The sequence below is a fragment of the Lutra lutra genome, chromosome 14 (assembly GCF_902655055.1).
Source record: "Lutra lutra chromosome 14, mLutLut1.2, whole genome shotgun sequence".
Lineage (NCBI taxonomy): Eukaryota > Metazoa > Chordata > Mammalia > Carnivora > Mustelidae > Lutra > Lutra lutra.
Window position 1 is genome coordinate 79,766,462 of NC_062291.1, and position 15,892 is coordinate 79,782,353.

At 39.9% G+C, this 15,892-nt stretch overlaps 1 protein-coding gene across 7 annotated transcripts in view; it reads left to right on the forward strand.

Annotated features, from left to right (window-relative positions):
• Positions 1–15,892, forward strand: part of PLEKHA1 (pleckstrin homology domain containing A1) — a 56,169-nt gene that overhangs the window by 37,791 nt on the left and 2,486 nt on the right. For 2 of the 7 annotated variants that reach the window (XM_047702127.1, XM_047702132.1), the window contains 5 exons: positions 1,109–1,252; positions 2,808–2,876; positions 9,948–10,012; positions 10,641–10,704; positions 13,096–13,185. In XM_047702127.1, the coding sequence (XP_047558083.1) occupies positions 1,109–1,252; positions 2,808–2,876; positions 9,948–10,012; positions 10,641–10,704; positions 13,096–13,185 (432 nt within the window). Of the gene's footprint in view, positions 1–1,108; positions 1,253–2,807; positions 2,877–9,947; positions 10,013–10,640; positions 10,705–13,095; positions 13,186–14,624; positions 14,696–15,892 lie in introns of those variants that run through there. The other 5 variants (XM_047702128.1, XM_047702129.1, XM_047702130.1 and 2 more) reach the window with 5 other exon arrangements.

Below are 15,892 nucleotides of genomic sequence, written 5' to 3' on the forward strand. Positions count from 1 at the left end.
GGTCTTACTGCACACCTCTCAGAATGGCTCAGATATGAGTAACAGAAATGCTGACCGCTGGCAGGGACGAGGAGAAGCTGCATCCCCCCTATATTGCTGGTGGGAATGTATGACCGCTCTGAAAAGCAACATGGCAGTTTTCTATTAAAGTAAGCTTGTGATTACTATACAACCCAGCATATGTACTCCTAGGCATTGCTCCCAGAGAAATGGAGACTTATGTTTACATAAATCTGTACACGAATGTTCGTAGCACTTTTATTCCTATAGTCCAAAACTGGGAGCAACTCAAATGCCCTTTAACAGGCAAAGACTTAAACAGCCCATGGTATGTCCAGACCATGAGCACTACTCAGCAGGAGGAAGGGACAGACTAGTAATACAGGGAGCAGCCTGGACGAGCTTCCTGGGAAGGGTTCTGATCTCATAAGGTCACATAATGTAGGATCCATTAAACCCCATTGCCTGACTGTCAGAATAATCGAGATGGAGAACAAATTAGGGGTTACCAAGGGATTGGGCATAGGGACTCTATAGGGGTAGCCCAAGGGACCCTTGTAATGGTAAACACCTCTGTGTACTGTTGTGGTGGTTTTACACAAAGCTACATGTGACAGAATTGCATAGAATGATCCAGACACAGAGACGGATGAGTGCGTTAAAACTGGTGAAATCTGAACGAAGTTTGTGGGATGTTCCAGTGTCAGTTTTGATAATGTAGTGTAGTTGTACAGTTTCCCTCTTGGGGGAACTGAAGGGTATATATAACCTCCTGTACATTTTTTTTTTTTTTACAACTTCCTATATTAGTGAATGTGTGTAATTATTTCAAAATCAAAGGTTCACCCCCTTCACCCTCTACCTCCTCCCACCCCCCCAAAAAAAGCACTGGGAGCAGATAAGAGAAATAGAAATCTATGGTTTTTATTACTGATGTGAGTGTTATGATTAAGTATCTCGAATTATTTAGGAAACTCTTCAAAATTTGTGTTCCTAACTGAACTAAGATTAGATTTTAAGATTTTTTATTAGAATAACAACATAAAATACAACTGTGCCTTGAAGCTAAACAAGCAAGAAAAGAATTTCTGTACTTGCCTCTTTTTAGAAAGAAGAAGTAAATGAGTGTGGTGAAAGTATTGACAGAAATAATTTGAAGCGGTCCCAAAGCCACCTTCCCTACTTTGCTCCTAAGCCACCCCCAGACAGTGCAGTCATCAAAGCTGGATACTGTGTAAAGCAAGGAGCAGTGGTGAGTACCTTAACGGGGTATGTATGGGAATAATGAAAAATGAGTCCTTTGATAGCAAACTCGCAACATACCAGCCACGTGCTTTGTTTTTTGAAAGACCCAAAGTCAGAGACCAGTGGGCTGAGGAGTCAGGAGATAGAATAGGGGTGGCTGTACGTTCATAACTTAGTGTTATTTTCTTGGTCTGTGAGTGGCTGGATAAATTAATGCTTATTACCACTGACCTTTAATTTTAAATCCGCTTTCCTAACACCTTATCCCAGAAGGCTTTCCTATTGATTTTTCCTCCCTTGTGAGTGGGTCAGAGAAAGAGAGCTCTAGCAGGGAGGAGCAGGAAGAGAGGAGGCAGGGCTGTGGGGTGTGGGAAGGCTCACTCACTCGGTGTTGGGCTGACCTCAGTCGAATTTTCTGTGACCTTGATCTTCTTACTTAACCTTTCAGTCTCTCAGTTTCTTTTTAAGGAAAATTAGGTTATAAAACCTACCATCTGGAGATTTTTTTTTTTTTTTGAAAGATGTAAATTAAGATAGTATTAACACAGCACCTGGCCCTTAGTAAGAGCTGGTAAGGGTTAGTTAGCCAGATCCTCTCATCCAACCAGACCCATGGGTGGGACAGTGTAGGAAGAGCAAGTAAATTTACCAGTATTTCTAAGGTTCCAAAGTACTTTTCCAAAGTTTGTCACTCTGTATGTGAACCAGATCGTTAGAATTTCATGAGAAAATAAACTTTAAAGTTTGAAAATTAAAAAAAAAATTCTATGAGTAAAGAAATACTTCAGATTTTACTGGCAGTTTATTTGACTTCACATCACTTTCTGGCAACTCTAATTAGCTTAGGTCAGCCATGGAAAAGTTCTTGTCTCCCTAATCTACTGACCTTTAAGCCGAGGGAAATGAAGGGGAAGGTTGAGAATCTGTCACCATAGGTCTACAGGTAAAGTCAGAAATCTCATCAGGCAATGACTCACTTGTGTTAATGAGGGCTTTTAGGGAGACATTTCTTTCTTTTTGTTTTACTCCCAAGTCCAAAATAACAACCTTAGTGATGTTGAAGTGCTTGCATGAAAACTGTATTTCGGTGACAAAAAAATATTTGTACAAATGGGTTCACTTTGTTAAGTATTTGATGCTTTACTACTAAGTATAAAGTACCTAGAGAAAGATTCTTGCATTTTACAGATCTTACAGAACTTAATGTGGTTTAATAACATTTCCTGTGCTGGCTCTTGAGCTCTTGATGGCATTTACTTTGTGGGGTTGGGGGGTGGGGAAGTGCCTTTTTTTCTTTTTAACTTTTAGAGTATTGAAAATATGAAACCATAGTATAAAATTACATCGTACAAGCTGAAAGCTAGCCACCAACGTTGACTTAGGAGCTCAAGGCCCGAGTAGTGCAAGAGATGGAGTTTCATGTATGTCCTCCTCAGGGGAGGGTAGTGAGGTTTTTCAGGGCTTGACATCTCTGATTTTGGGCTCATCAGAATATTTAAGTGGCTGCTAACATTTGACATTCTTAGAAACAGAAGTCTTATGTCTGTGTTCATCCCTGGTAGATGAAAAACTGGAAGAGAAGATATTTTCAATTGGATGAAAACACAATAGGCTACTTCAAATCTGAACTGGTATGTTGCCTTGAAATGTTTGAGCAGAGTGTTAACGCGGTGGTGATTTTAAGTGTGTGTGTGTGTGTGAGTGCGTGTGTGCGCGCGCGCGCGTGTGTGTAGTTTCTTGTCCTGTTTTCTATTTTTAAAAATAATTCTGGTTTTGAGAGGTACATATATTTCAGTTTATTTGGTTGTGATGTTTAAATGGTAATGATGTAAATACATCTTAAATAAAAAGATTATATCCTCAAAGGCATTTCACCTTGAAAGAATTAAAAATATCAGAACTCCTTAGTCTATAGATTTCCTCTAAAGGGGAACTGGAGGAGATTGTAGGAAGAATTCAGTCTCTAAAAGTCAGCATTTTAACGCTGTATTTCTACAGAGTTGTAAATACAAAGTTTCTGTATTTTCTTCTCTGCCCTCTCTTGATATTTTTTTCCTGTTTCAGATTGACTTTTAAGTTTCCTCATATAAGACCTTTTTATCCTATCTGAAGGTGGAATCAAAGATTGAAATTCTCTCTTTTACTTGTTTGAGTAACATCCTTATTTAAAATATTCTTCTCACATAGCCCAAGTTCTGCAACAGATTGTTGGATAATTTGAATGTTTTTTTATACCTTACATGTCTGTCCTGGCTTTTCCTGTTTTATGGGACCTTTGAGTAGGGAACCTATACTTTATTCGCATGAAGGCACCAGAACAGCCCTATCCAGTAGAACTTTCTACACTGATGGAAATGGTCTCTATCTGCGTTGGCCAGGTTTACTGGCTACATGTGGCTGATGAATGCTGAAAACATGGCTGGTATGACTGAGGAGCTTGGCTTTATTCAATTCTAAAATTAAAACCATTTTAATTTAAATAATTACACATGGCTTGTGGTACTGTATTGGACAGGAGAGTACTTAGAGAATAGGAAAGGAATATTTTGAGGTTCATCTCAGGTGTCTGTTCTTCTGCGAGTCTTTCAGACTCTAGATTAAGTGCCTTCTCCCTACACATCATGGTGCCCGTTGCCCACTTGTGTCCTAATACTTCCCGTTGTGTTTTGTAATTGTATGCATACTTGTCTTTACCAGTTACTTATGTGAGCTTCTTGAGAGCAAAGATCTCTTTTATACCCTTTTTATGAACACAGCACCTGGTACTTGGTAGATAATGAATAAGTGTTTTTGAATATTCAAATGGAAATTGGCATCGCGTAGCAAGATTAGCCATTTTAACATGGGTATTTAGCCTTGTTCAGACGTCAAATTGTAAGAGCCTCATCTGGAAATAGTAGTTACTTGGCTCAAAAAGTATCAGACTTGGTGTCTCAGAAGGCTACACGTTGCCTGATTAGTAGGTTGATGCATTGCTTTTAATAAATGACACTACTCTTAGAAAGAGTCATTAATGCAACAGACATTCGTTGAGCCCTCCATGGCTCTGGTGCCCTCTCCTGGGAACTGGGAACGAAGAGAACAGTTAGTGATGTTAGAAGATGGCCTTCTGGGGCGCCTGGGTGGCTCAGTGGGTTAAGCCGCTGCCTTCGGCTCAGGTCATGATCCCAGGTCCTGGGTTCAAGCCCCACATCGGGCTTTCTGCTCAGCGGGGAGCCTGCTTCCTCCTCTCTCTCTGCCTGCCTCTCTGCCTACTTGTGATTTCTCTCTGTCAAATAAATAAATAAAATCTTTAAAAAAAAAAAAAAAAAAAAAAAGAAGATGGCCTTCTTGGGACGCCTGGGTGGCTCAGTTGGTTAAGCAGCTGCCTTCGGCTCAGGTCATGATCCCGGCGTCCTGGGATCGAGTCCCACATCGGGCTCCTTGCTCGGCAGGGAGCCTGCTTCTCCCTCTGCCTCTGCCTGCCATTCTGTCTGCCTGTGCTCGCTCTCTCTCCCTCTCTCTCTCTGATAAATAAATAAAATCTTAAAAAAAGAAGATGGCCTTCTTTAGGAGTTCAACTGTGCCAGAGAAACTGACATGTACCCCATCACCCCCAGTGATTATAACGAGACAAGAACTGTTATGCAAACATTTATTAAATTTTGAAAACCTGCATATAGACATGATGCTATTAAACTTGAGATAAAAGAATACCGAACTAAGAGAGGAGGGAGGGAAGTGACAGCCGTGTATATGTAGGACTGTGTTAAGCATTTAGAAAACACAGGTAAAGCTAGAATCTGTAAATATACCAATAGATAAGGGGTGCATTTCCCCCACATTTAACATTTCTGAAATTGTGGGGTGTCTTAGAGTTGCTGCAGGCGAGGGCGGTCGAGCAGCAGTTCTGCGGTAGTTGACATCGCTTGTGTGCACACAGCCCCTTACATAAGATCTGAAAACCCCAGCACCAGATCCTGCAGTGAAGAAAATCTTGGGGATACAGTGGGGCATTCTTAAGAGATGCTGCATCCCCAACACTCTTTTTGACACAGAGAATGGTATGGATTGAGAAACGTTGACACTGATGGCTCTGAGTCAGAAAGTGATTCGGAAGAGCTGGAATCGGAATGTGAAGTTTTAAAAAACCTTAGCCAATTTGCTTATGTACCTCCATAGGCTCAAGAATGACAGATGATAGGGGCACCGGGGTGGCTCAGTGGGTTAAGCCTCTGCCTTCGGCTCAGGTCATGATCCCAGGGTCCTGGGATCGAGCCCCGAATCGGGCTCTCTGCTCAGCAGGAAACCTGCTCCCCCCTCTCTCTCTGCCTGCCTCTCTGCCTACTTGTGATCTCTGTCAAATAAATAAAATCTTTAAAAAAAAAAAAAAGAATGACAGATGATAAAAATTGATGTTTAGTGTGGAAAAGGGCTTTTTTTTATAAAACCTTTTGATCATTTAAAAGTTTAGACAGAAAGTAGATAGAATAGTATTCGGAACCCCTGTATATTCCTTACCTGGATTTTGTAATTATCAACACATGGCTAGTTTTGTTTCTTAGGTACCACCACCCACTCCCCCTTCATATTTTGTTGGTTTTTTTTGTTTTTAAAGATTTTATTTATTTATTTGATAGAGATCACAAGTAGGCAGAGAGGCAGGCAGAGAGAGAGAGAGAGGAGAAGCAGGCTCCCTGCAGAGCAGAGAGCCCGATGTGGGGCTCGATCCCAGAACCCTGGGATCATGACCTGAGCCAACGGCAGAGGCTTTAACCCACTGAGCCACCCAGGTGCCCCTCCCCCTTCATATTTTGAAATAATTCCTAGACATAGTATTTTCTCTGTAATTATTTTATGTATGTATTTATTTACATATGTAAATAAATATGTAATTTATGTATGTATTTCTAAAATAAGAGGAGTTAAAAGCTTTTTTTAGTAGGTGTGAAGGATTTAAGCACACAACTGAAAAACTAGAGAAAATATTTGTAATATATATCAGGGAGAAAACATTAATATCCCTAAAGAATCTTAAAAATTGAGGGGGTCCTTCCTTACCCTCTGCTCTCTTTTCCTCCCATGAGTCCCAAACAATTCAGGCCTACAATTTTTAGCTGAGGCAGATCAATGTAGGTGTTCTTCTGGTGGGCCAGGAGCAAAAGAACCAGAGTAGCCTGGTGTCAGCAGTCACAGGCCAAGAAGGATGAGGCCATCCTCTTGGGGGTTTTAGCCCAACATGGTGTAGGGAGAAGAGCACATCCACACTGGGAGAGAGGGTGGTGGCAGAGATAAGAGAATGTGGATGTGTGTACTTATTGATAAAATAAGGAAATATATTAAAAGCCAAGTTTCTGTCAAAAAAGGGAATAATAAATATGGAAAAGGAGAAAACTTTTATATTAGATTGGAGTTAATGTGAACATTTAACATATGCAGGTAGATATAGAATTAAATATAGATGTAAATGTATTCATGTACTTATGTATATATGCATCTAGTATACTCTGTAGCTCTGTGCAGCTGGAAAAAACCCACCCTTTTCCACTGAAAGGAACCTAGACTCCTGGAGAAATGGTGAGATAACAAAGCTTGAGACAGGAGAAATGAACAGAAACTAAGACTGCGATGTCTTGTATCAGAAAAGAAGTATTCATAGAATGCTAGGGACATGTCAGAAGGACCCAGAATCCAACTTGAAAACATTGTACTTTATCATGTTGGGGGCATTTTGAGCATCAAAATAAGTAATGTTGGTAACAGATTATTGCCCTTTGAATAAAGTAGGAATCCATGAACCCACATAGATATAAATGAGTGTATGCATGAGTCTGTGTATGTAAGATGAGGAACCAGAGATCACAAAGCTTCAAAGTCCCTGTCTACAAAATACACATTAAGTACAAAAGAAATAGTAACTTTACAGTGATAGAATTACCACTGTAATCTAAAGTCAGATACCTCTCTAATCCAGTTATCAAATGAGTAGAGTGGAGCTCATCGGTGGTGCAAGGAATTAAAGTTATTTACCACCTGACAGGATAGCTTGAGAAGGTTGTGGCCTCATTTCTGTGATATTCCTGCCAAAGACGCCTAACCTGAATTTAGACTTCGGGAAGGATCAGACACACGGAAATCAGGAACCTTCTCCAGAATAACTGCCCTGCCCTGGAGACTTCAGTAGAGTCACGACTGTGGGAGTCAAGAACGGCTGAGGAAAAGAAAGATGAAATGAGTAAATGCAGCCAGCGGTCCTGAACTGAATTCTTTTGTTTTAATAAAGGACATTCGGGGGACACTTTCCTGATTTCCATGGTTGTATTGTGATAAGACGATGTCTTTGTGGGAAATACACTGTAAAGTGAAGGGTCATTGGGCCAGGTCAGCAGCTCACTCTGAAATGGTTCAGGAAGGTCAGGTCTTTGTGTTGTGTTTTCAGCCTTTGTCTAAGTTTGTGGTTGGTTCAAAGTTTACAGAGAGAAAACCAAGAGAGAAAATATCTGGTAGAAAAAGAAGTAAAAGATCTGAATAGACAGTTCATCTACGGAGAAACTTAAATGGCCTTTAAACGTATATGAGCTATTCCGCATCACTCATACTTAAAGAAGCGTAAGTTAAAACCTCAGAGAAATATTACTTCTCATCTCTCATGAGAAAGCCATGGTTGAGTGAAGAGATGGGCGGTCCTCTCCCCCCAAAACAAGTGTAAGGGCTATTCTCTAACAAAAGGAATGTGAACTCTTGGAGAGATGCTAGATTTCAGAGGTGGGCCAGGAGGAATAGGACAGGCTGAGCCCAGAAAGTGAATTGTGACAGAAGATAAGGAAGTGGCTCAGAGGATGATGGGGATATGCCAAAAGGACGCAAGCCCAGCTTGCAGGGACTTCCAGTGCCCCAAACTCCCACAATTTGTTCACCTACATAAATAATGATAGGAATGGATTACAACCCAGAGAATTAAAATGAATGAATTTTTATTCATTAATTAATTAAATGACTTAAATGGGAGGAAAACCATTTCCTTAGAGCAAAATTCTAGCTACCATATATAGATGAATTGATGGGGTTAGGGGGGAAAATCACTGTTGGCAGCTACTATAGTCATGGTTTCAGGCAAGAATTCTTTGAATTCAATAAAACTAGTAGGCAAAGCAACGAGGGGAAACTAGGTCTTCCATAGGCTCCAAGTATCTTCCCACAAGATGATAATGACAAAGGAGACGAGGATAACTTTCTAGTTACTGGCAAACATGACCATAAGAGATGAGGATTAACATCCTCGTTATGGGACACACCACTCTCATGCACTCCCTGAGAATGATGGGATGAGAAGAACATATTTCATCGGTGGTTTCCCTCCAAAACTGTACAGCTTGAATCCAAGCATGGTTAACACCAGGCAAGTCCAAATCAAGGGACATTGTACAAAATAACTGGCCTGGACTCTTGAAAACTATCAAGGTCATGAAAGAGAAAAAAAGACAGCAGAACTCTTCGACAGTCAAGGACATGAAGAGACATGACTGTTAAATACAAGGTCTGATTCCATATTGAACCCTGAAGCAGAAAAGCCATGGTTTTCCTGTTTTTGTTGAGGATGCTGCTGGGCAGTTAATGAGCTCTGAAGATAACAGTATTGCAGTGGTGTGGAATTTCTGGTTCTCCTAATTGTACCGGGTTATGTGAGAGAACATCCTTGTTTTAGGAAATCTGCACTCAAGTATTCAGTAGTAAAGTACATCCTAGCTATGACTTGCCTTCAGACATTTCAGGAAAGGAATATGTATACACACCGTAGTCACATACATGAACACAAACAGAATGATTTAGCAAGTGTAAAATTTTAACGTCTTGGAGAACAGGGTACTACATATACAGAAATTCTTTGTACTATTTTTGTAAGCCTTTTATAGTCTGAAATTATTTTGAAATGAACTATTTTCTAAAACCTAAAGATTCGTGATTTCTTTTTAAAAGTGTTCTGGCATGGTTTAGTTTTTTCTTAGTGCTGCATCAAATAATGGTATGTCTTAAACTTATAATGTGATATTCAGTGAAATACGGCATATAATATTTCATGGAATGTATAGTATAAATATACTGTTAGGAACTAGTTGTGTCTTGTATCTAGTTTTGTAACCTTAGATGAGGTACTTAATGTCTGGGGCTCTGTTTCCTCAGGTGAATAGTAGTGCATGCATTGTGGGGTTGTGGAAAGTTTAAGTGAGGTAACGTGTTTAAAAACTAGCAGATGTCGTGGCACTTAGTAAATGTTCAATAAGTTGTGCTTGTTAAAATAATGTATTCATATAAAAGTGATAGTCTTTAAATGAGAAATGTAATTCAAAGAATCTGGGTATTTGCTACTCTGGTGCCTTCTGTATTTAAAAAACATTCCAGAAGAGGAAGCATTACACCTATAGGGCGCATAGGAGTCCATCGGGGGAAAGTCTGATGGTTTAATGGCTTTTAGTAAGCTCCACTGTCATTAAGACCAGAAATAATGTGAATAAGGGTTATATGCCAGTTTCCTTGTTTCAAACTACAGTGTGTATAAGGTTCTAGTGTTTGGTCTCTTCTGATGCTAGATGGTTCAGGAGGGTCTTAGGTCTTAGATGTGCTTCAAGAAAGAAGCACAGTGTTCATGCGGATCTCCAAGTAAGACAGCTAATTCTTAAAAGGATTTTAAGAACATACCATGTATCTGTTTGCTTTTTTGCCAGGAAAAAGAACCCCTCCGTGTAATACCACTTAAAGAGGTTCATAAAGTCCAGGAATGTAAGCAGAGGTAAGCATCAGCTCTCACTTAGTTCCTGGCACAACTTATTAATACTCAATGTTGCCTTAGTTTGATTTATGTGTACAGATGATATTTTTCTGTGTTATTTCTAGGGTTATTTTAAACTCTTCTTTGTACTTGGGATATACTTGAACTTACAAAATCTTCAGATTAAAGTATTGAGATATTTTTTGTTTAATTTGAAAACTGAAAGTTAAGAAACAATCCCTAGGCTTATTAATGGGAAGGAAAATATTTAATATGAACAACTTCTATCATATTTGACAGATTGATGTATTACTTATTTTAGTATTTGGAAGTTGCTACATAATAGGGTATTGTAAGAAAAATGTGTTAACTATGCCAGTGTGTCTTTGAGCAGACTGATTAATTCGCCATTGAAAACTTTGAATTTTATACGTCTTTAGGAATCTTTTAAAAAATATATATATAGCTATATGAAATATGTAAAGAATAAATTGAAAAAATTGCTAATTTGGTTTTGTTAAATTATACCAGTATTTTACCTCTATTTATTCTCTTACTGACGTATATTTGGTATTAGATAAACAAGTGAAACACACACTATCCAACAACTGCTATTTACGTGCAATTGGACGTTTGTTTTTGTTGACAGTGACATAATGATGAGGGACAATCTCTTTGAAATTGTAACATCGTCTCGAACTTTCTATGTGCAGGTGAGTTTGGAGATTATAGATCCTCTTACCAAGAGATTAATAATTTTGGAGGTGAAGTAAATAAAAATAAACTTGTTGCTTATGTGAATAAGAAAAGAAAAACATGACAGCTGTAATTCACAACTTAAAAAAAAGTTACATGTAAAATTATTGGTAGGTCATTTTAGCAAATAGGGGCACTCTTTGTTCTGAGTGGCAGAATAGAATTAAATAGTATTTGTGGGAAGGGAAATGCTGTTTTAATTTAGATGCTAACTTTCAGTTTGGATTATTTTTGCACATATTTTGGAATTTTGATTGTATCATTTTTGGTAATTTTAGAAACCGGGTCTAAAATACCCACAATAAAAACAGACAGTGGAGCCCACAGGTGGGAGACAGGCATCCTGTATTTAAGTTTAAAATACACCTTTTACTTATACAGCAAACTAGTTAGATTGAAAGTTTTTTTTTTTTGAAGAACATTTGTTTTTGTTTTATAAAAGTTACATATGATGATTGCATAAAATTTGGAAAATATAAAAAAATACGAAGAAAAGGATATAAAGCACACAAAATCCCACATTCAAGAAATCATTCTTATTTTAGTGCCTTCTTAAAGGGGTATATTTTTATAACAGTGTTCTGTTATGTGTTCTGTTATGTGAATGTTCCGCAGTTCAACTGTTTCTCTGCTCCTCTAACTGGTTATTTACATAGTTTTGTATATTTACTATGATAAATAATGTGGTGGTGAATGTTAGGGTCCATGATCAAAGGAACGAGACTGATATAAAGCGAAAATCAAATTATTTCACGCCAAGCATCAAAAATCAAACTGACCGGTCAGGGCTGTCTCTTACGAAAAGACGACGATGATGATTCCGACAAGGTCACTCCCAAGAAGGCCGCTCCGGACGAGGCTGCTCCGCAGATGAGGCCGCTCCCCGGTTGGAGCCGCTCCCAAGAAGAGGTGATGACGACAGCGATGATGACAGGGAGGACAACACCGATGACACAGATTCTGTTCCCCATGACGTCACTCTGACAAGGCTGCTCCGGCGAGGCCGCTCTGGAGGAAGCCTCTTCCCTGATGATGCTGCTCCCGCAGGGCCGCTCACCAAGGAGGCCTCTTCCCTGACGAAGCCGCTCCCCGGAATGACACCGCTCCGGCGAGGCAGCGGCTCAGGGTTCCTGGCGAGGTTGCTGCCTTCTAGGCCGTTCCCCGCGGTGCCGCTGCCGAGGGTTGCAGTGTGTGGGCGGGGCTGCTGGCATCGGGATGCTGGCATCGGGCCGCAGGCGTCGGGGCGCTGGTGGCGCGGGACCGCTGGTGGCACTTACAGCTCTTACAAGAGCTGTTACAACTCCTCTTCTTCTCCCGCCGACTCTTCTCTCTGCTGCTCCGCCGACTCTTCTGCTGCTTCTTCTTCCTCCTTCTTCTTTTGACAGCTCTCCTCCTCCTTTTCGCCAGCCTCGCAGACCAACCTTTATGGGGGTGGTTGAGCCCCGCCCCTACACAGGCGGCCAATTGAATCCCAATTCACCCAGTGGATATACCCACGCCACACCGATTGGACGTCTCCACCCGGCCTGCCCCGCCCCTACTTCCGGGGTCCACAAGCTAGTTCCTCTGAGAGGGGCAGGCCCTTACAGTGAACATTTGTGTGCTTAAGTCTGCCTTGATTTCTTCTTTAGGTTAAGTTTCTAGATCAGGAGTGGCCATCAGAGTATCAACATTTTTAAACTCCTTTTTTTTGCCACATTGATTTCTAGATTTGTGCTTTATCTTTCCTGATTTGAGTTTTTCCTTTTAAAAGTCCTTGTTATAATCATTGGTTCAAAAGAACATGTTGTGACTTAAAATCTTTGGACATAAGTAAAAGGCAGGATCTCTGTTTAATCGGATTTAAAGTCATAGTAAAGTTTTAAATTCACATTGGGAAGCAAGATCCTATCAAGGAATATGCTACTTTGGAATAGGACTACCAGAGTTTCAGTATTTAGTGTAGTACTAGAAAAGATTTCTAGGAGAGTAATATACAAAATGATGTCAAAATGTTTTTTAACCACACAATTACATAAATACTCTTGTAACAGACAGTATAGCAGTGGATAGAGCGAGACGAGGTTTGTCTTTGACTTCTTCCTCTCATCTTCTCTCCAGAAGTACTCATGTTGACGCTTTTTGATGTGTCTGATCTTAAAATATCAGGTGTCCAACTTTTGTCTCTATAATAACTTACCCTGCAAAACCTGGCTTTAAAAAGTGATATCTAAAATTTTTTGGAAAGCATTGCCTTGGAATGATTTTGTTGTTGACTCTGTAATAATTTACCAGAATGGGCACACTGGATCTGTAGACATAGGAACTGATTTTGAGGACGAACTGACTGAGTCCTTTCTCTCCCTTAGGCTGATAGTCCCGAGGAGATGCACAGTTGGATTAAAGCAGTCTCTGGTGCCATTGTAGCCCAGCGGGGGCCTGGCCGGTCAGCGTCTTCTGTACGTTCCCTGTTCTCTGGGGTGATACTCCCTAGGGCCCCCCCCTCACCATCCTGTCAAGTTATTTTCCTTCCTCTCCCCCTAATCCTTCTGGTTTCGTTCTGTATTGAGATTTATTTGCATGTTGACTTTCATACCAATTGGACTTGCAAAAAAATAATGCATTTCTAATTTAATGCTTCCTTGTAGTGTTATGTATACATAACTTTCTGTGCATTGTATTGTCTTAAATGCACAAGCAGGGCAACTAAAGAATGAACATTTCCTTGCTTTGTTTTAGGAGTTCTTTCTTGTACAAGGTCTAGATTTGTTACAACTTGACAAATTCTTAATATGGGATGTGGCCTAATCCTGTAAAGCACCTGAGGTTGTAGCATTACACAGTTTGCTGAAAGCCTCAATTTCCTCTTTACTCCCTCTAATTTTAGTTAAGGATTTTTTTAACTTATTAGTGCCGTAAGACCTTTGAACAGCTGAACCCAGAATTAATACGATTTCCTGTTCTCAGCCACTATTTTCCATTGCATAGTCTCATTTTCATTTTCTGGTAGGGTAATTTAAAAACCTGCCGCTTTTCACTATCAGAATTGTCTTTGTGGTAACATGATAATAAAATTGAAATGTTAAACATTTTCAGAAATAAGAAAAATGTTTTTAACTTATGTTTAAGAACATCATAGGAATAAGATTTGGCTTTAGAATACTTTGGTCAGTGGTCTCTCATCTCTACTGAGGAATAGAAAAAAAATTTTTAAGATTTTTTTTATGTATTGGGATGGGGACAGGGAACACAAGCAGGAGGCACAGCGGGCAGAGGGAGAAGCAGTCTCCCTGATGAACAAGGAGCCCAAGGTGGGACTGGATCCCAGGACCCTGGGATCATGACTTGAGCCGAAGGCAGATGCTTAACCTACTGAGCCACCCAGGTGTCCCGAGAAAAAAAGAACGTTAAGTGTCTTGAAATGTAGCACTTTTCTGCAGAATGTAGTCTCACATGTAGCATGAAAGCCTTTATTACCTTCTACAGATTTGTTGTTAATGCCAGATGTTCTGCACTTTTGGTATTTTTCTAGTAGTAATTCTGCCTTTAAATAGTTTCCTGGTAGTGATAACTACAGATCAGTAAATACAAGTCCAAGTTTCTCACTTCTTAAGTTACTCTCCTTATATCCTTTTTTGGAATATCTTAGAAGTCACTTTCATAGTATTAATTTTGTAACTGCCTGTGTTTTATGTGACCTTTCCGGCCGCCAGGTATGGGACTCTGCAAAAAACAGTGTCTTTGGGAAGAGGAAACATTGGAGAAGGGCACCTGTGTTTTGTGCTTTGTGGTGGGGGCAAAGTGGACTCTCTGTCTGTAACTGTCAGCAGAACTTTCTCTTTTCCTCCCTCTCCCCAGTATAGGTTAACTCTAATCTTAGCTTTGCACTGTGTTCCAGATGCGGCAGGCCAGAAGGCTGTCGAATCCTTGTATACAGAGGTATACATCAAGAACTGGTGAATGCAGCACGTATGTGGGCTCTCACGCAAACGTGCCTTCTTACTAGAGGGCCCGGACTCACTCACTACTTACAACTGATCATAGAAAGTTGAGTTAACCAAACTGCCCTTTGCAGTTACCGTAACTGACTTTGTTGACACTAACGCAAACTATTTCACTGCAGTCATCCAGTTGGATATGCATATTTAAACAATGATGAAAAAGATAAATCATGAAAAAAATGGAACCTTACTAATTGAAAAAGTCACATTAAGCTGTTTTCGAAAAATTAGTTTCCTGAATTGCCACAAGTTTCAACTTCTGTATTTTATGTATTTTGAAATTTTTTATACTACACCATTTAACCGCACCCTTGTTCTAATAATATATGCAGACTCGTGCATGCATATACATTGGATAAACTCTACGTTACTATACTTTGCATGACATTTTAAATCTCAGGTGAAATTTAGCCAGCTCCTGGGAATCTATAGTGTTTTGTCAATTTGTAGCACTTTGTTTTCAAACCACTAGTATCATACGTGAACACAGTATGCTAGGAACTGTATGGCAATGCATTTGGAATGGTCATATTAAGGATATCCTTAATTAGAAGCAAATTAGAATTAAGATTCACAACTGATAGTTATTTCTCCAGTTTTAATAAATGATTAAATATGTACCCTTTGCTGCCTTTAAGACCTTTAACCGTATGAATGTATGACATACTCAAAACTAAGTAAGTGCCGTGAAAGGAACAGTGAAAAGACTGCGCCACTACTGGTTGCAGCAAAATTCAGGGATGAGAAACGAAATTTGTCAGACTGTCAGAGAAAACCGTAGGTTTGGAAAACAGTGAGTTCCACTTACTAAAGAAATATGGCCTTTACTTTTTACATTCTGCATTTTAATTTTTTTTAATCTTCCTAAAATATGTGGGAGGATTCCTAGTGTTGATTGAGAAGATGCTGTTAAATAGGATGGCAGAGCTGCTAGGCCCCCTTCTTAAACACAGTTCGGTTGCAGCTGGAGCCCTGCACCCCAGGGTAGGCTGCCCGAGTCTTCAAGTGGCAAAGCTTTGGTGACAGAACTGGTTTCTTAGTGGAAATGGTTGTCGACTGTCATGGCTTTAACCTCACTTCTAAAAATGCATTGCTTTGGGAAAGAACTTGCACATGTATGCTGCATGGCTCATGCTTCTGCTCTGTGTGTGTGTGTGTGTGTGTG